This window comes from Manis pentadactyla, chromosome 4 (assembly GCF_030020395.1).
Source record: "Manis pentadactyla isolate mManPen7 chromosome 4, mManPen7.hap1, whole genome shotgun sequence".
Lineage (NCBI taxonomy): Eukaryota > Metazoa > Chordata > Mammalia > Pholidota > Manidae > Manis > Manis pentadactyla.
This window is the reverse complement of record NC_080022.1, coordinates 128,652,964-128,673,376: the sequence shown is the minus strand read 5'-3', so window position 1 is coordinate 128,673,376 and position 20,413 is coordinate 128,652,964. Positions and strand designations below refer to the sequence as shown.

The 20,413-nt window shown below is 41.4% G+C and overlaps 1 protein-coding gene across 1 annotated transcript in view; it reads left to right on the top strand.

Moving 5' to 3' along the window:
- Positions 1–20,413, top strand: part of LOC118931226 (dynein axonemal heavy chain 9-like) — a 349,376-nt gene that overhangs the window by 85,260 nt on the left and 243,703 nt on the right. Inside the window, 4 exon segments of the mRNA XM_057500855.1 lie at positions 3,235–3,387; positions 4,610–4,735; positions 5,854–6,093; positions 6,422–6,582. Of these exon segments, the coding sequence (XP_057356838.1) occupies positions 3,235–3,387; positions 4,610–4,735; positions 5,854–6,093; positions 6,422–6,582 (680 nt within the window).

Sequence of the window (20,413 nt, the reverse complement as noted above, 5' to 3'; positions counted from 1 at the left end):
CTAGCCACTTGGTAACCACATAGTCTTTGATGTACCACTTCTCTTTGAGGAACTTTCCTCGTCTGTGAAATGGGAGATGCCTGCTGTGTTACAGGTTTTCAGAACATAGTAAAGTAACTAATTGAAGCACTCACTGTTATTATTTGGAGCTGTAGACAGTTCTAACCTTGAGAGGGCAACAGAATTATCTGGAAGAGTTGTAAAAATACAGATTCCTAGGGCCTGCACCACAGTCTCTGATTCAGTAAGTCTGGGTGGGGCTAAATAATTTGCATTTGTAAGGATTCCCCAAGCACTGCTGCTGGTCTCGGGACACACTTTGAGAACCACTGCTATGTATCAAAGGTCTGAACATCAGAACAGCTGATGGGAGGGGAGCTATGGCATCACTATTGTGGGTTCCTTTGCTTTCATCCCTTCTCACCTGCCTTGCCTGAGGGTTTCAGCCCTGGGCAAGTTCATTATGGTTTCAGTGAGGCCAAGAAATGACAACCGAGCAGTCTTGGGGTAAAAGGGTTTATACACGGCTTTACTCTCCCTGCAGTAGTTCGAGCACTAGAATTACATCCACATCCAGCAGTCCGCAGGTCCATAATCCTCCTTCATCTCTGCTTCTTCCCAGAGCACCGGCCAGAAGTCTTTATATAGTGATTCAGTCAATAATAGCTCCTTGTGTACAGGTGTGGAAGCAGTAGCCTAGCAGCAGGCCGGTTACATCATCAAGTAGTTTAGGTTCAGGTGAGGATCCTAGCTATAGGATGTTCCATTTTCCCTACATCACTGTATCAATTCAAAGATATCTTTCTCATCTGCATCAAACTCCATGGACGAATATACCATAGGTTTTTAATACTGTTTTGCAATTACAAATAACTGGCATTGAATAACTTTGAGGTTTGTATTGTTGGAGGTCTATCTTCCAGGTAAATTTCCAGAAGCCAGATTGCTGGGTCATAGGGTAAATGATGTGGTCTTGTTACATAATCCCCTCTATAGGAATTGCAGCCTTTTGTACCACCAGTAATGGATGAGACCTTCTCCAGCAGAGCCAAAAGATGGCACCAATGCATTAGTTTTCTGTCCTTGTCAGTGACTTTCTAACTTACTGAAATTATTTTTAGATTGTTGGTAAGTAATAAAGGGAGAGCTTTCTCTGTCTCTTTATCCGTGATAGTTAAAGCCTCTCTTTTTGTTACCTATAGATTCAGTGTTTACAAAGTAGCCCAGGCATGGTGGAGTTGAAATATTTATCACATTAGCATTCTGTTTTTGTAACTATGTATTTATTAAGTCTATGTATAGGAGGGTCAAAGATCATTGTCAGACCTTTTATATCTTTTGTACATGAGGTACTCATTCTCAAATATATTATTTTATTTTTTTCTCACTTGGTTTGAGTAAATCTATACGTAGATACCCCCTCTCTACGTCCCCAGAGATGAAGCATGGTAGAGTAATTCCCAATTCCTTCTATATCTGTGACTCTTTGTAGTTTTCACATGGAAGTGATTGAATGCTGGGGGTTGGAATTCACAGCAATTTCCCCTCAAATCCCTCCATACATAGCTCTGCTGTGTCTCAGAGAAGACTTGTGCAGACTGCCTACCTTTTAATTTCACCTTTCTGGGAAGCCTAATTTCTTTCTATTTGGATCTCTATGGAGATGAAAATTTCAATTAAATTTTTAGAAAAGATTTATGTTTACACATTTGCTTTATTTTGTTAATGTTCCCAAGATACACTGAGGTTTTTTCCTATCTGAAAACCAGGGCTTTCATTATCTTTAAAAAGTTTTCTTTCAGTATGCTTTTAAGTAACATTTATATTCCATTTATCTGGACTTTTTTTTCCTTCAGATTCATCCTACTTCCATAAGTTGAAATTCTGTTTTCTCTGTGCCACGTATATTTCCTTCATATAGTTGTACATATTTTTATCTCTTAGTCCTCCTCCTTAGCATTCTTCCACAGTTTCCCATGTTTATCCACCATGTTTAATTTTGGGTCATTTAGTCCTTCAGTATTGCTAATATTAGTATAGATCTGCTGTGTTGCTTTATTTCTCCACCTCTACCAACTTATCTTTCAGCTCATATTTCATAAAGTTCATGTTTCTTGCATTTAATTGAAAACAATACAGTGTGATATTTTCCTAACTATCCCTGTTTCCTTTAGTAAAGCTTCTAATATATATGCACATAATACAATGTAATAGTAAAATTATGTATATAAATAATTATATACTCTTGCTCTATCAGTTAAGTCCTCTTTTAAGTTGCAGGTAAATCCCACATTGGTGGTGGTGGTTTTCTTTTTTTTTTTTAATTCACTATTTTTTCTTCGATAAAGAAAGACCCATGCCATCAAGATATTTGTTCCGAATCACTGTGGGTGGGATCTTCTCAAGCACCTTCACAGTTTACTTCATTACACTTTGAATTCTTCTTCTCAAGCTCATAAACCACAAAGCTGGTTATTGTAAATTCAAGATCACAGTTCAGGATCCCAGCAGCCTGAAGATCTGGTATTTCTAAAAGCCCTACCAGAAGGCCAGTTTCTGATTATTTCCTCTCCAACCTGCCCTTTCCCTCCCTTCAAGACCATAGTGTGGCTCTACCTAGCCTCCCTCCTGGAAGTCCTTCTCGGGGCATCCCTAAGGGGGTTGTACTGAGAGATACTGGGCTAGGGAGAAGCCCTGGCATGGCCAGGCCTTCTGCTTGGGGTGAGCCTGCTCACCCTTCTATGGATCCTCCAGATACTGGTCTGTCTCATCAAAGCAGTTCCAACAACTGGGCGACTTCTTCCATAGGCCACTGTCACCACTGCCCTGTGGCCCTCTGGATTTGGGTGTGTTAGTGCTCTTCTGCAGACTCTCCTGTGCCTCTCTCCTGCTGCATAGTAGTATTTTCTTAGGATGAGGGTTTATGAATTAACCATTACTTTTTTCTTCCAATCTATTCCCATCTTTAGTAGATTAAGCAGAAATTAATCAAACTTTTATGGCTTCATTGGTTTGTAGCTACTACATGATTCCTGCTAGTTTTCTATTTCTTAAGCCACTTCTACACAATTCAGTTGGTTCCTGACTTCACGTCATCATTGTTCCTACAGGCTTCCTTCTAAATGTTTGGTATCCAATCTGGTAACAGTTATCACATGGTAGCTCTCTCAAAAATACTCCTAAGTAAATCCCTGGACACATTCTCCAAATCTTTGGCATGGTGTCCCTTCATAGGTTCAACGCCACCTTTCCAAACTCTTTGACAATATGGCCAAGATGCAGTTCCAGCTAGATGCCAGTGAGAGACCAACCAAGATAAGTATTGGCATGTACAGCAAGGAAGAAGAGTACGTGGCCTTCAGTGAGCCTTGTGACTGTAGTGGTCAGGTAACGTAAAAGTCCTTTCTCCTTATGTCTTCTCTGTCTCAGTTGTCTGCACTCAAATATAGTCAGCATCAATCTTCAGGATGACCTGTTTGACCTTGGGCCAGAACTGCTGTCTGTGCCCTGGGACTGCCAGCTTCCCTCCATTGACCCGATGTTGGAGCAGCCTCTAGCACCTGCTTTCCTCTCTCTGGGAAGGACACATGTCATGATTCATACACCTTCCCCAACCAAAGACCCCTGCAGAGAGGAGTAATATGCATGTAAACAACCACCTGAGTCAACAAGAAAAGGATTTTTCAATGATTGGCAGTGCCAGGAGACTTACAATGACAGCCCCTGGGGCACCCCACCAGGGAGTCAGGAACCCTGACATCTTCCCTGGGAGAAAATGCCCTTTGCCATCAGCCATTGTCCTGAGATGCCACTTATCTGTGCAAATACGCCTTGGAGCCACTTCCTCCCATAGCCCTACCCCTAACAGAGCCAACTACCACCCTGCTCCAAGAACTACTACTTCCAAATCTCCCATGATAATTCAGGAAACACAAAGCATGCAACAATTTTCTCCTTAAGTCTCCTTCCCATCTGGTGCCACGGCCACTAAAATATAATCCCTTCTTTGTTCATTATCGTAAATAATCCAGCAGAGCATTACCCCTGGGGGGTCTAGTCTAGTCCTAAGTAACACTTGAGGGAGGATCTCTTATAGAGTCCCACCTTCTACCACCCATATCTTGGAAGGCAGTTGCAGTACCAGAAAGGAATTGGACATTCTCAGTTTTATGAGAGGACCCTGGGGTTTGATTCAGAATGTGTTCTTTCTGCAGACCTGGAAAGCACTTAGTTGAAAAACATAAGCCTGGCTTACTTCTCCATACTCAGTGTGAACAAGGTTGTGAGAATCCACTGACTTATTTACACCCAGCTCAACCCAGATGAAGATTTGTATGAACTCTAGATGGCAGCCCCCCATCCCCTTCACCTGCGACTGTCCTGCATGTTCTAAATGGGCACCACCAGCTGTTGCTAACAGCCTCGTTCTCACCTATCACCATCTGGGTTACACAAACAAAATGTGTCCCTGTGCCTTCTGGCTGCCCTTTGGGGTTATACATCATGCTTGGGCTCCGTTCTCTTCACTCCCTCAGGCTGAATGGACAAAAATGCATATTACTGATCATATCTTCTTAGGAACCCAGCATCTAAGTCAGAGTTCTTTCAGGTGGAAATATGGTTGAACCACGTGCTTTCTCATATGAAGACCACCGTAAGGCACGAGATGACAGAAGGTGTAACTGCCTATGAAGAAAAGCCGAGGGAGCAGTGGCTCTTTGACTACCCAGCTCAGGTGATCTCCCACCCAGGACCTTGTGGGCCCCCATCCTCTGCTAGGCTCTTCCTCTGCTAGCTTGACCTCCTTCTGCCTTTAGTGGCTGTCAGACATGTGACTCACTCGGCCTGTGAGGGGTCAGCCAGAAGGAACTGGACTGTCAGCCATGACCTAATCCAAACAATCCCTTGGAGAATCAAGGGCTGTCCATCTTTACCCTCTTAGGCTGCAGTAGGGAGAAAATATAAACAATTCAACTCATTGAACCAGCCAACTCCATGTGTGGCAAGCCCTATGCTGAGTACCAGAGACACCAGCAGGGAGCAAGACAATACTACCCTGCCTCACCCACTGGAGTTTGCAGACTGGCGTGGGAGTCAGGCCCTTCACATGGGACCTGGCTGGATGAGAGACTCGGGGTACTCTGGGAGCATATGGCTAGCTAGTGGGCTCGGGGGACCCCTGAGGAAATGATATTTAAGCTGAGATCTAAAACTGGAGTGAACAAGTTAATAATGGAGAAGAGAAAGAGCAACTGAGCATAGGGAAGAGCATGGGGTAAAGGCTCAGAAGCAAGGAACAGCCTAATGTGTTTGAGGAATGGAGAGGAACTCGGTGTGTTTGAAGAAAGAGTGAGGAAGGGACCGGGAGCTTGAAGCAGCAGATGGACTCTGGAGAGGAAACACAAAGCCAATTCTTAAGACCATGTTAGGGGGTCTGACAGGATTCTAAGACACATCTGAGTCCTTTACAGGGTTCTCAGCAAGGTAATAAGAGAGAGGGGAGAACTGATGAGAATTTTTGAAAATGACTCACTGCAATGCACCACCCTTCCCTTCCCCTGGGAGCTACAGATATTGGTGGTAATGGAAGCAGTAGGAGTAGATAAGATTGTTCTCAACCAAGTGATCTATTTTGCAAGGGCAGAAAGTGCTTTTTTCCCACTGTGTTCCCACTTCACCTCTCCAAGGAATTAGAAGCATGTGGCTCACTCATCTAGTCCATGCTGGTTGAAGAGGGAGGGGAGGAGCTAGTGCCACCCACACAATCACTTGTGAGCTCTTGCTGGGTGATGAGTGGGCTGGTTGTGGAGACAGTCCTGGTGATGGCTTACTAAGTGCCTCTTGGTGCTACAGGTAGCCCTGACCTGCACTCAGATCTGGTGGACCACAGAGGTGGGCATTGCATTTACCAGGCTGGAGGAAGGCTATGAGAACGCCATGAAGGACTATTACAAGAAGCAAGTGGCCCAGCTCAAAACCCTCATCACCATGCTGATTGGCCAGCTCTCCAAGGGGGACCGGCAGAATATCATGACTATATGCACCATTGATGTGCATTCCCGGGATGTGGTGGCCAAGATGATTGCTCAGAAGGTGAGTCCCTGTTTGTGGGCAACTATACCATGAATACTGTGGCTGTGGAGAAGCTCAGCTATGGCCTAAACATGGGGGTCCCAAACTCTGCATTGGCCCAAGAGCTGGGAGATGATCATGGGGGCTACTCCTACCTTTTAAAACCCCAGCAAAACAATGCAATCAGAGCAGCTCATACTTTCTGTGCTGTGGGCACAGGGTGCTGTGCTCGTGTCTAGAGACAGCACCCAGGTCCACCAGTGCACTGTGTGTCCTGTGGCCAAGGGGCCACTTACTACCTGCTAACCTGTGGCTCACCCACCTATTCTACCCCTGCCACTCTCTCCAGGTGGATAATGCCCAGGCCTTCCTCTGGCTGTCCCAGCTGCGGCACCGTTGGGATGATGAGGCCAAGCACTGCTTCGCTAACATCTGTGATGCCCTGTTTCAATATTCCTATGAGTACTTGGGAAATACACCTCGCCTGGTGATAACACCATTGACAGACAGGTGAGTGTGGGCATCGGCCACTGACAGAGAACCCTACTGCTGTCTGGCTCAGGCCATCCAGTGGCCATCCGGGTCAAGGCCACTGGGACTTCCTGAGGAATTACTAGGTAGTCATACACACCTGAATTCTAACACCAGTTCTAACACATTCCAGCTGCTTATCCATGAAAAACCTGAACCTAATTCTTGGTCTCCTCATCTCACACCACACATGAGTTTTAAGGAGTTTAGTGTATAGATGCTCAGTGAATGATTCCTATTGCTATTTTCTTATCATTCAATGGCCACATTTATTCTGCACCTCTAACTCTGGTAACACACAGATAAAAGCAAGGTAGTCTCTACCATGAATGGGGTTTTTAATATTTTAGGGAACCATATTCTTTGTCATTCATATTAACTCATTTTTTAATGAATTCACACCAGACACTGAATGAGTCACTGGGAATACAAAGATGACTAAAACATTCTCTGCCCTTAAACTCCAATTCTAGTGAGAGAAAAAGACATATGTAGATAAAAATTTAAATAGCACCAAGGGAGAAACATTCAAGGCCATAGTATAAAAGAGAGCTCAAAGCCATAAAATATCCAAGCAAGTGACTTATCCAAGTAAGTATCCAAGCAAGTAAACTCTATGAGCACGGAGGGACACAGCCACTGTGGGATGAAGCGAAAAGGACTGGAAATACTTCAGGGAAGAGACGTATGTGATCTGGGCCTTAAAAGATGTGTAGGATTCCAATAGGATGGCTGTCACGGTATCCATGCAACTGTGCAGAAATCTGTGCGCTTGTTCTATTGAGAAGACCTATATCATTCACCAATTCTTAAAGTGGTTGAGGATTCCTAAAAGTTAAGAACTACTGATTGTGGAAAATGGAATTTTATAGGCAAAGACCTGGAAATGAGAAAACTCATGACATGTTCCTGGAAGAGGAAATAGACTCCTAATTTGGGTGGAGGTAGTTGGTCATAAGTCTAGGAAGATGGAGTCAGACTATAATGTGCTAAGAATATATTTTTTATCCAGTAAGTAGTGGTAAACTATTGAAAACTTTTCCTCAGAGGAGTAAAATGATGAAACTGTACCTTATGAAGATTTATCGGACAGAAGAACATGTGCAAAGGAGAGAGGAGATGAATGGGATAAGGTCATGGACCATGTGAGAAATGGTGTTTTAATTCGGCTGAGATTTCTGTAATTTCTGTTAAGAACTGGTGCCCCTTCCCCTTGTAATTCTGTTGAGCACAAAATTTCTTCTATTCCAAGAAGAGTTGCATATCTGCATAGCTGGCTCACCCTAAATAAGTGACTTGTCAGTAATGAAGACATTGTCTTAAGTTATGCATGTTAAAATAGCCAAATAGAATCTGTGCCCTCTTTTACTTAACTTTTTTGTATGTTTATGTGAAGTGTTGCCACCTGTATTCTGGTTAAATCCTCAGATATGTTTCCAAATGATGTTTAGCTAAATTGTAATCACTGTGCTCCTGGAATGAATAGGAGTGTGGGAAATCCAAAGTAGTTGAATATACCAATGTCATTCATAGACTAAGACCTCATGGTTCATCTCCCTCTGTGCTTTTCATTTATTTCATTCACCCAGAATCCCATACAGACCACTCCCAGTTGCTCTTGTGCCTCTTTTTTGTGAGAACCAATAGAGGTCACATCAGTAACTCCAGTTGCTCCCCAGTGCACTTAGACTGAAATATGAATTCCCCATGGGACTGAGTTGTTCTTGCCCACTGCCCTGATGCCTCATTCCTGCACTTCTGCCACACTGGCGTCCTTTCTTAAAATCATTTTCACATGGATCCCCTAACATGCGTGGTTCCCTCTGCCTGGAATTCCCTTCCCCATGCTTTCCATTCCACTGTCAGCCTCTCACCTTTTTGTTGTAGTCTCAGTTCTCAGGAAACCCCCCATGCCCACTCTTTCTAAAAGAAAACCTCTCACACACACACACACACACACACACACACACACACACACGATCAGCAATAATCATGATGGATCCTCTATTTATCTTCTTCCTGACGTTTCCCACATTCTGAAATGACCTTGCTTGCTTGCTGATTGGAAGCATTCCCCTTTGGAATGTGAACTCTTTTCAATCAGAGACCTTTGTCTTATTTACTGCTATGTCACCAGCATCTAGTAGATGTTGAATTAACATCTGCAGAATGGAGGTCCAATACTGAAGACCCAGACCATAAGAACAGGCAGAATCAAGAAGCGGAGGTTGGCTCAGAGGAGGACTCTGAGGACTCTGTGTGTGCCTTGGCTCTTGAAGAAGGAGCGCCAACTCTGTGCTCTGCTCTCAGCTAGGGCAGACCCTCCTCCCTCCCTCAGCTCAGGATGAGAGGTGGATAAGGTCTGTTGGGGGAACATGCAGGCTTCTCTGCAGCTGGGACAGTAAAGCCTGCAGCAGCAGCCCCGAGGGTTTCAGCACCTTAAGGGTTGTCCTTGGGCTTCATTTGGGCTCAGTTGGAGAGGTTCATTAGTGTGGGTTAAAGGAACAGTTTTCCCACCTCAAGCTGCATTCAGAGTGGATCCTCCCCTGTGTCTTTGTCTTTCTAGTGATTCTCAGCAAGACACCTACCCTAAACAGGAAGGAAATTTGATTTAGTGTCCTCTTTTGCTGTGAGATTTTCTACCTGCCTTGGGATATGACCTAATAGTTTGGGAATTTATATCATCTGGGACAGAACAATGAAGCGATTGTGCATTTGAGTAATTTGATTGATGTCCGTGTCTCACTCTGGACTTCACGTTCCGTGGTAACAATGACTTCGATTTGCCAGGGCTCTACCTCCTGGACCCAGCCCTGTGTCCCGCACATCAGAGGCATTCAGCAAACACTCCCGAAGTGCGTGCGGTGATGTGCGTTCTCAGCCTCTGCATCTGTGCCCCAGCTTCCCCATACCATTCAGAGTATTTCCTTCCTTTCCGCTGACAAATCAGACATTATTATTCCCGGTAATAAAAAGTACAAGACCTTTCTTTTCACTGGGTCTTCACACCTGCCCAGGAATTGAAAAAGATAATTGCCTCGCTGGGATGTAGAAGTCTCTCATACGCTAATGTTGAATGCTTCATAGAGGGAAAGGATGAAGTTTGGACAATGAATTATTTCTAAAACAGGAAATAATCACCTCTTTTATGAAATGAGCAAATAAGAACTCAAAGGTTTGCTGCAGATAATGGCAAATACTATGTAGACCTTGACCTTGTTTTGCACATTAGATGCATTTCCTACAAAGGAGTATGTAGTGAATATTTATATGGCAAATTCCATTTTCTCACTGACTTCCATTATTATCTCAAGAAATGTTTTGACTACAAAAAAATTAGCCTCAACACAGCAAATCACATTTTTTTATAGACTTTTTTAAATTTTTTTATTGAAGGGTAGTTGACAACAGTATTACATTACATTAGGTTCAGGTGTACAACACAGTGATTCAACATTTATATACATGATAATTCTAGGTACCAGCTATCACCATACCAAGTTGTTACAATATTTTGACTATATTCCTTATGCTATACATTACATCTCGGTTACTTATTTATTTTACAATTGGAAGTGTGTTTATATATATATATTTTGTGAGGGCATCTCTCATATTTATTGATCAAATAGTTGTTAACCACAATAAATTTCTGTATGGGGGGGTCAATACTCAATGCACAATCATTAATCCACCCCAAGCCTAATTTTCGTTAGTCTCCAATCTTCTGATGCATAACGAACAAATTCTTACATGGAGTACAATTCTTACATAGTGAATAAGTTACATGGTGAACAGTGCAAGGGCAGTCATCACAGAAGCTCTCAGTTTTATTCATGCATTATGAACTATACACAGTTCAAATATGAATATTCATTTGATTTTTAAACTTGATTTATATGTGGATACCACATTTCTCTATTATTATTATTTTTAATAAAATGCTGAAGTGGTAGGTGGATACAAGATAAAGGTAGAAAACAGAGTTTAGTGTTGTAAGAGAGCAAATGTAGATGATCAGGTGTGTGCCTGTAGACTATGTGTTAATCCGAGCTAGACGAGGGCAATAAACATCCACGTATGCAGAAGATTTCTCTCAGAACGGGGGGGTGAGGTTCTAAGCCTCACCTCTGTTGATCCCCAATTTCTCACCTGATGATCCCCCTGCGACTGTGCCTGTCTTAGGTTGTTCCTCCCTTGAGGAATCTTACCCGTCTCTGGCTAACCAGTCATCTTCCGGGGCCATACAGGGAAATGTTAAGTTGGTAAGTGAGAGAGAAGCCTTATTGTTTGAAAAGGTTAGCTTTTTACTTCTTTGCATATTTATGCCCTGTGGCTTCTATGCCCAGCATTTGTCTTGAGGTGTCTTTACCACTTGGAAGAATTATGATACTCGGTAAACTCAACATGTGGTACAAGTTCTATTTAAAGGTTGTGATTAGGTAGGAAGAAGAAAAGCTATAGAAGTAGCAGGCAGAAGAAAACCTGGGAAGATTGATTATTTCTTTGACATATCTTCTTGTAGAGTAACATCAGCATGGATAGGTTTTAAACTACTAATTAAATTGTTTACACACATTAACATAATAGGAATATAGTTACCTAACCAAAGCATATCTGTAATTACCAGCCATCTCCAGTGAAACCAAGAAAACCAGTTAGGCACCTTAGGCATTTGTGAAAACTTATCTATGATATGGTGGATATTGTCCGACTGAACTTAAACAGTCTGAGAGAATTCAGATAAACTAGAACAACCTATTCCTGGGGACTGTTCATATCCCATATGTTCTTTTAACGATAAATAGTCTGTGGTTGTAAGATTTTGGAGTGCTACAATTTGCACTTCTCCTAATTCTTGGTTGTGTTCCAACAGTATAGATCCAGTCCAATTTTTTGTTTTACTGTATGCACAGGCCAGCTTAGATATCTCCTTCATCATTCCCATGGCAAGTCCAGGAACTGGTGGGATGAGTGCATCTACACCTGTGGCAGTGCGTGGATCTTTGTTGGAGTTTTTTTTTTTTTTTTGCTGATCATCTTCTGTCATGAGTCTTCCCGAGAGTGCTGATGTTGGAAGTTCTTTTTCATATCGTATCTTAGTTCATTTTCGGGGTAGCCAAATTATGCTTTGATCCTCTGTATAAACACAAATAGACCCTTTGCCTACACTTTTATATGCCCTTTATATCATTGTGTAGAACTCATTAGAGGTCACCACATAGGAACTGCTTTTTTTTTTTTTTTTTAATCATTAATCTACACTTACATGACGAATACTTTGTTTACTAGGCTCTCCCCTATACCAGGTCCCCCCTATATACTCCTTTACAGTCACTGTCCATCAGCGTAGCAAACTGTTGTAGAATCACTACTTGTCTTCTCTGTGTTGTACAGCCCTCCCCTTTCTCCCACCCCGCTATGGATGCTAATCTTAGTACCCCTCTTTTTCTGCCCCCCCTTATCCCTCCCTACCCACCCAACCTCCCCAGTCCCTTTCCCTTTGGTACCTGTTAGTCCATTCTTGAGTTCTGTGATTCTGTTGCTGTTTTGTTCCTTCAGTTTTTCCTTTGTTCTTATATTCCACAGATGAGTGAAATCATTTGGCTTTTCTCTTTCTCTGCTTGGCTTGTTTCACTGAGCATAATACCCTCCAGCTCCATCCATGTTGCTGCAAATGGTTGGATATGCCCTTTTCTTATGGCTGAGTAGTATTCCATTGTGTATATGTACCACATCTTCTTTATCCATTCATCTATTGATGGACATTTAGGTTGCTTCCAATTCTTGGCTATTGTAAATAGTGCTGTGATAAACATAGGGGTACATTGGTCTTTCTCATACTTGATTGCTGCATTCTTAGGGTAAATTCCTAGGAGTGCAATTCCTGGGTCAAATGGTATGTCTGTTTTGAGCATTTTGATGCACCTCCATACTGCTTTCCACAATGGTTGAACAAGTTTACATTCCCACCAGCAGTGTAGGAGGGTTCCCCTTTCTCCATAGCCTCGCCAACGTTTGTTGTTGTTTGTCTTTTGGATGGCAGCCATCCTTACTGGTGTGAGGTGATACCTCATTGTAGTTTTAATTTGCATTTCTCTGATAATTAGCGATGTGGAGCATCTTTTCATGTGTCTGCTGGCCATCTGTATTTCTTTTTTGGAGAACCGTCTGTTCAGTTCCTTTGCCCATTTTTTAATTGGGTTATTTGTTTTTTGTTTGTTGAGGCATGTGAGCTCTTTATATATTCTGGACGTCAAGCCTTTATCGGATGTGTCATTTTCAAATATATTCTCCCATACTGTAGGGTTCCTTTTTGTTCTATTGATGGTGTCTTTTGCTGTACAGAAGCTTTTCAGCTTAATATAGTTCCACTTGTTCATTTTTGCTGTTGTTTTCCTTGCCCGGGAAGATATGTTCAAGAAGAGGTCACTCATGTTTATGTCTAAGAGGTTTTTGCCTATGTTTTCTTCCAAGAGTTTAATGGTTTCGTGACTTACATTCAGGTCTTTGATCCATTTTGAGTTTACTTTTGTATATGGGGTTAGACAATGGTCCAGTTTCATTCTCCTACATGTAGCTGTCCAGTTTTGCCAGCACCACCTGTTGAAGAGACTGTCATTTCGCCATTGTATGTCGATGGCTCCTTTATCAAATATTAATTGACCATATTTGTCTGGGTTAATGTCTTTATTGTCTAGTCTGTTCCATTGGTCTGTGGCTCTGTTCTTGTGCCAGTACCAAATTGTCTTGATTACTATGGCTTTATAATAGAGCTTGAAGTTGGGGAGTGAGATCCCCCCTACTTTATTCTTCTTTCTCAGGATTGCTTTGGCTATTCGGGGTCTTTGGTGGTTCCATATGAATTTTTGAATTATTTGTTCCAGTTCATTGAAGAATGTTGCTGGTAGTTTCATAGGGATTGCATCAAATCTGTATATTGCTTTGGGCAGGATGGCCATTTTGACGATATTAATTCTTCCTAGCCATGAGCATGGGATGCGTTTCCATCTGTTAGTGTCCCCTTTAATTTCTTTAAGAGTGACTTGTAGTTTTCAGAATATAAGTCTTTCACTTCTTTGGTTAGGTTTATTCCTAGGTATTTTATTTTTTTTGATGCAATTGTGAATGGAGTTGTTTTCCTGATTTCTCTTTCTGTTGGTTCATTGTTGGTATATAGGAAAGCCACAGATTTCTGTGTGTTGATTTTGTATCCTGCAACTTTGCTGTATTCCGATATCAGTTCTAGTATTTCTGGGGTGGAGTCTTTAGGGTTTTTTATGTACAGTATCATGTCATCTGCAAATAGTGACAGTTTGACTTCTTCTTTGCCAATCTGGATTCCTTGTATTTTTCTGTTTTGTCTGATTGCCGTGGCTAGGACCTCCAGTACTATGTTAAATAACAGTGGGGAGAGTGGGCATCCCTGTCTAGTTTCCGATCTCAGCGGAAATGCTTTCAGCTTCTCGCTGTTCAATATAATGTTGGCTGTGGGTTTTTCATAGGTGGCCTTTATTATGTTGAGGTACTTGCCCTCTATTCCCATTTTGCTGAGAGTTTTTATCATGAATGTATGTTGAACTTTGTCAAATGCTTTTTCAGCATCTATGGAGATGATCATGTGGTTTTTGTCTTTCTTTTTGTTGATGTGGTGGATGATATTGATGGACTTTCGGATGTTGTACCATCCTTGCATCCCTGGGATGAATCCCACTTGGTCATGGTGTACGATGGTTTTGATGTATTTTTGAATTCGGTTTGCTAAAATTTTGTTGCGTATTTTTGCGTCTACGTTCATCGGGGATATTGGTCTGTAGTTTTCTTTTCTGGTGGTGTCTTTTGCCTGGTTTTGGTATTAGGGTGATGTTAGCTTCATAGAATGAGTTTGGAAGTATCCCCTCCTCTTCTATTTCTTGGAAAACTTTAAGGAGAATGGGTATTATGTCTTCCCTGTATGTCTGATAAAATTCCGAGGTAAATCCATCTGGCCCGGGGGTTTTGTTCTTTGGTAGTTTTTTGATTACCGCTTCAATTTCGTTGCTGGTAATTGGTCTGTTTAGATTTTCTGTTTCTTTTTGGGTCAGTCTTGGAAGGTTGTATTTTTCTAGGAAGTTGTCCATTTCTCCTAGGTTTCCCAGCTTGTTAGCATATAGGTTTTCATAGTAGTCTCTAATAATTCTTTGTATTTCTGCGGGGTCCGTCGTGATTTTTCCTTTCTCGTTTCTGATACTGTTGATTTGTGTTGACTCTCTTTTCCTCTTAATAAGTCTGGCTAGAGGCTTATCTATTTTGTTTATTTTCTCAAAGAACCAGCTCTTGGTTTCATTGATTTTTGCTATTGTTTTATTCTTCTCAATTTTATTTATTTCTTCTCTGATCTTTATTATGTCCCTCCTTCTGCTGACCTTAGGCCTCATTTGTTCTTCTTTTTCCAATTTCGATAGTTGTGACATTAGACCATTCATTTGGGATTGCTCTTCCTTTTTTAAATATGCTTGGATTGCTATATACTTTCCTCTTAAGACTGCTTTTGCTGTGTCCCACAGAAGTTGGGGCTTAGTGTTGTTGTTGTCATTTGTTTCCATATATTGCTGGATCTCCATTTTGATTTGGTCATTGATCCATTGATTATTTAGGAGCGTGTTGTTTAGCCTCCATGTGTTTGTGAGCCTTTTTGCTTTCTTTGAACAGTTTATTTCTAGTTTAATGCCTTTGTGGTCTGAAAAGTTGGTTGGTATGGTTTCAATCTTTTGGAATTTACTGAGGCTCTTTTTGTGTCCTAGTATGTGGTCTATTCTGGAGAATGTTCCATGTGCACTTGAGAAGAATGTGTATCCTGTTGCTTTTGGACGTAGAGTTCTGTAGATGTCTATTAGGTCCATCTGTTCTAGTGTGTTGTTCAGTGCCTCTGTGTCCTTACTTATTTTTTGTCTGGTGGATCTGTCCTTTGGAGTGAGTGGTGTGTTGAAGTCTCCTAGAATGAATGCGTTGCATTCTATTTCCTCCTTTAGTTCTATTAATATTTGTTTCAGGTATGTTGGTGCTCCTGTATTGGGTGCATATATATTTATAATGGTTATATCCTCTTGATGGACTGAGCCCTTTATCATTATGTAATGTCCTTCTTTGTCTCTTGTTACTTTCTTTATTTTGAAGTCTGTTTTGTCTGATACCAGAATTGCAACACCTGCTTTCTTCTCTCTGTTCTTTGCTTGAAATATCTTTTTCCATCCCTTGACTTTAAGTCTGTGCATGTCTTTGGGTTTGAGGTGAGTCTCTTGTAAGCAGTATATGGATGGATGTTGCTTTTTTATCCATTCTATTACTCTGTGTCTTTTGATTGGTGCATTCAGTCCATTTACATTTAGGGTGATTATTGAAAGGTATGAATTTATTGCCATTGCAGGCTTTAAGTTTGTGGTTACCAAAGGTTTAGGGTTAGCTTCTTTATTATCTTACTCTCTAACTTAACTCGCTTGTTGAGCTATTATAAACACAATCTGATTATTCTTTATTTCTCTCCCTTCTTATTCCTCCTCCTCCCTTTTTCATATGTTGGGTGTTTTGTTGTGTGCTCTTTTTAGGAGTGCTCCCATCTAGAGCAGTCCCTGTAGGATGCCCTGTAGAGGTGGTTTGTGGGAGGCAAATTCCCTCAAGTTTTGCTTGTCTGGGAATTGTTTAATCCCTCCTTCATATTTAAATGATATTCGTGCTGGATACAGTAGTCTTGGTTCGAGGCCCTTCTGTTTCATTGCATTAAGTATATCATGCCATTCTCTTCTTGCCTGTAGGGTTTCTGTTGAGAAGTCTGATGATAGCCTGATGGGTTTTCCTTTGTAGGTAACCTTTTTTTTCTCTCTGGCTGCCTGTAATACTTTGTCCTTGTCTTTGATCTTTGCCATTTTAATTATTATGTGTCTTGGTGTTGCCCTCCTTGAATCCCTTTTCATGGGAGTTCTGTGTACCTCTGTGGTCTGAGAGGCCATTTCTTCCCCTAGTTTGGGGAAATTTTCAGCAATTATTTCTTCAAAGACATTTTCTATCCCCTTTTCTCTCTCTACTTCTTCTGGAATACCTATAATTCTTATATTGTTCCTTTTCGATTGGTCACTCAACTCTCTTAAAATTCTTTCATTCCTGGAGATCCTTTTATCTCTCTCTGCATCAGCTTCTCTGCGTTCCTGTTCTCTGTTTTCTAGTCCATTAATGGTCTCTTGCATCTCGTCCATTCTGTTTTGAAGTCCTTCCAGAGCTTGTTTTATTTCTGAATTCTCCTTCCTTAGTTCTTGCATATTTTTCTGCAAGTGCATCAGCATGGTTATGACTTTTGTTTTGAATTCTTTTTCAGGAAGACTGGCTAAATCTATCTCCCCAGATTCCTTCTCAGGGGAAGATGTAGCAGATGCCAAAGCTGTCTGGGTTAGTCTTGTCTGGATCATATTTTTTTGCCTTTTCATGTTGACAGGTGCTATTGACTGTCAGCTGGGAGGGCCAAAATTTTCACTTGCTACTGGCCTTTCTTTACTGGGACAACTGCGACCCCTAGTTGCTTGTGTTGGGTAATTGCGTGTAGAGTGGGTCTTTGTGTCTTGCCTGGCCGGAAGGGAGAAATTTCCCTTTCTGTGGGCGGAATTTGTCTCAGGCTGCTTCTCTGCTTTCGTAGCGCCCAGTGGGGTAATGGATGGGGGGGCTGCTAGACTGTTTGCCTCCGTGAAGGGTCTCAGAGCTGTTGCCCAGGGGGTTAGTGCACCCGGTTTTCCCTGTAATTTCCAGCTGCTGTACTGTGACCTGGGTTGTTTCTGTCAAGCTGTTAAGTCCCTGTCCCTTTAAGACTTTCAAAAAGTCCCCGCTTTTCTTTGTCACAGGGGCATCAGCTTCGGCACCCGCTCAGAGGTCTTACTCCCTATTCCCCCAGTATCCAGGGCCCCCTGGGCACGTACTGTGTCTGCGCTCTGGCCTGGATGGCTGGGGCTGGGTGTTCGGCAGTCCTGGGCTCCGTCTCCCTCCCGCTCTGCCTATTCTTCTCCTGCCTGGAGCTGGGGGGAGGGGTGCTCGGGTCCCACCGGGCCGGGGCTTGTATCTTACCCCTTTCCCCAGTCGCTGGGTTCTCGCTGGTGTAGCTGCAGTCTGGCCACTGTCCTGCGTCTTCTGGTCTCTCTTTTAGGGCTAGTTGTGTTTGTTGTATTTTCAAAAGTATGTATGTTTTTGGGAGGAGATTCCCACTGTCCTACTCACGCCGCCATGTTGGCTCCGCCCTCAGCAAATCACATTTTAAAGAGCGTTCGTTCAACTTTTGCTGGTGTTTAGCCTAAGTACATTTAATTCCCTCCTGCAAGGGGAATTAATCAAATTGACAGTTGATCCGTATAACCTCTGCACATTCCTTAAAGGCACACCCGCATTACAGCACATCCAACTGACTATGCCTGTTTCTTTGGAATTTCCTACTGGCTGGATGGGACTTAAATATATGAGTACAATGGCTCAGCCATTGTTGGAGGACTTTGGCCTGATGCTAAGTTGAAAAACTAAATGTAAATGTTTTTTTCAGGTTGAACAAAAGCACTGATCTTTGTTGTTTCTTATTCTTCGGGTGATTTGTTCCCCCTTCTGCTCCCTTTCGCTCACCTTCATACACAGACGTCCCTTTCAGCCCTGTGTTGTGTTAAGTACTATTTTAATCAACTGGTTTTCAATTTTGAGTACCTCTAAATTTCTTAGGAACTGCTGCAAGTAGGTAAAATACAATTGATTCATGAGTTTTTGAAGGTGATTGGCTGGACAAGGACACAACTAGCCAAGGTCATATGCTTTCTTTAAAGTTTTTAATCTGATATTTTTCTGGGAAAATTTAGTAACCTGTAAACAAAGAAAATACGAGTTGCTCAATTAATATTGTTAATATTTAGTCAGTGTCCTTTTACATGGAGACTTTGAAAAAGTGAAGTTGCAATCATATGCTCTATATAAAATATCAGAGATTGCTTCCTTTATGTAACATTACATCATGTGCATATGCTCTAGATATTCTTCTAACATACTAATAGCTGAATTACCTTCTATTTAGAAGTATTATGCAATATAACCACATTATGGAATATTTAAGTTAAATCTATGCTTTTACTATTAAAAATAGAGCTGCCATAGACTCGCTTACACATAAATTTTTACTACTCATTATTTCCCCAGGAGAGTCCAAGAAGCAAGATAATTAGATGATACATATTTCATATTATTCTTGGAAAAAAATGTTTTCACTCTTACTATCAGTTTATGAGAGTGTTCATCTCCCACCATCTTCACAGACATCAAGTATTATTGTTAAAAATGTTATTTTATAAGTCAGAATGTTATTGCATTTGGATTTGGACAGCCTTAATTACAAGCTTGAACATTTTTATGTGCTTACTGGCTATTAGATTTCTTTCTCCTGTGAACTGTTACCGTCATTGCCCATTTTATTACTCTTATACTTAGAAAGTCCTTGCCCATTTCAAGATCAGTTTAATATAATATTGACCTATAATATAGCTTATTTTGTTTTACTTTTTCTGTTACCTTTACAATTCTTTGGTAAACTTTTTGACTATTGAGTAAAGTGAGTGTTTTCATCAGAACATTTTGGTTACATGTGATAGAAGCCAAACTCATACTAACTTAAAACAGTAAAAGGACTTGTTATCTCTCATACCTGGAAAATGAGTCCAGCTTGCTGCAGTGTAAACAGGGAGATACCGAAGCTTGAACTCTCTGTCTCATATTGTGGCTTTGCTTTCTTCAGAATGTTGACTTCTTTCTTGCATAGAATTTCTTTCTTTGGCTCAAGATGGTCTCCATGCCCACACCTTTATGACTCCTGACCCAGAAGGAAGACAGTGTTTCCCAGTACCATATATGAGATTCCTTGAAGGGACTCTGATTGATCCTGTTTGGATCATGCTCTGAGCCAATCACTGTGACCAATGAGATTGAGTATTTTGCCCAGCCTGAGCCTTGTGTCCACCCCTGGTGATTGACAGCTCCATTGGAAACATCCTGTATATACATATGTGTGTGTGTGTGTGTGTGTGTGTGTGTGTGTATATACACACACATATATATAAACAATTTTATTGAGGTTTATGTTACATATCAAAAATTCCACCATTCCCTATGTACAATTCAATGTTTTTTAGTAACTTTATTGAGTAGCATAACCACCACCATAAATCAGCTTTACATTTTGATCCCCCTCAGAAAGAACCCTCATGCCCATTATAGTTAATTCTCATTCCTATGTCCAGCCCCAGGCAACCCCTAACCTACTTTCTTTCAATTTGTCTTCTTCTGAACATTTCTTATAAATGAAACTATACAGCGTGTGGTCTCTTGTGTCTGGCTTCTTTCATTTTGCACAGTGTTCTGGGGGTTCATCCATGACAGAGAATGTGTCAGTAGTTGCTTCCTTTTGTTTCTGAATAATTTTCCATTTAATAGATACAACACATTTTCTCTTTCCAATCACCAGTTGACAGACACTTAAATTATTTCTAGTTTTTGGCTATTAAAATAATGCTGCGGGGAACATTTGGGTACAAGCTGTTGGGTAGACATATGTTTTCATTTCTCTCAGGTGGCTGCCAGAATTTCTTGAAAATTTCTGGGTGGTAGGGCAGTTGTATTTTTAAATTTTTGAGAAACTGTCCAACTATTTTCCAAAGTGGCTGGATCATTGTACATTGCCACCAGCAGTGTATGAATGTTCGCATTTCTCAATATCCTTGACATTTATTACAGTCTGCTTATTTGTTATAACCATGCTAGTAGATGT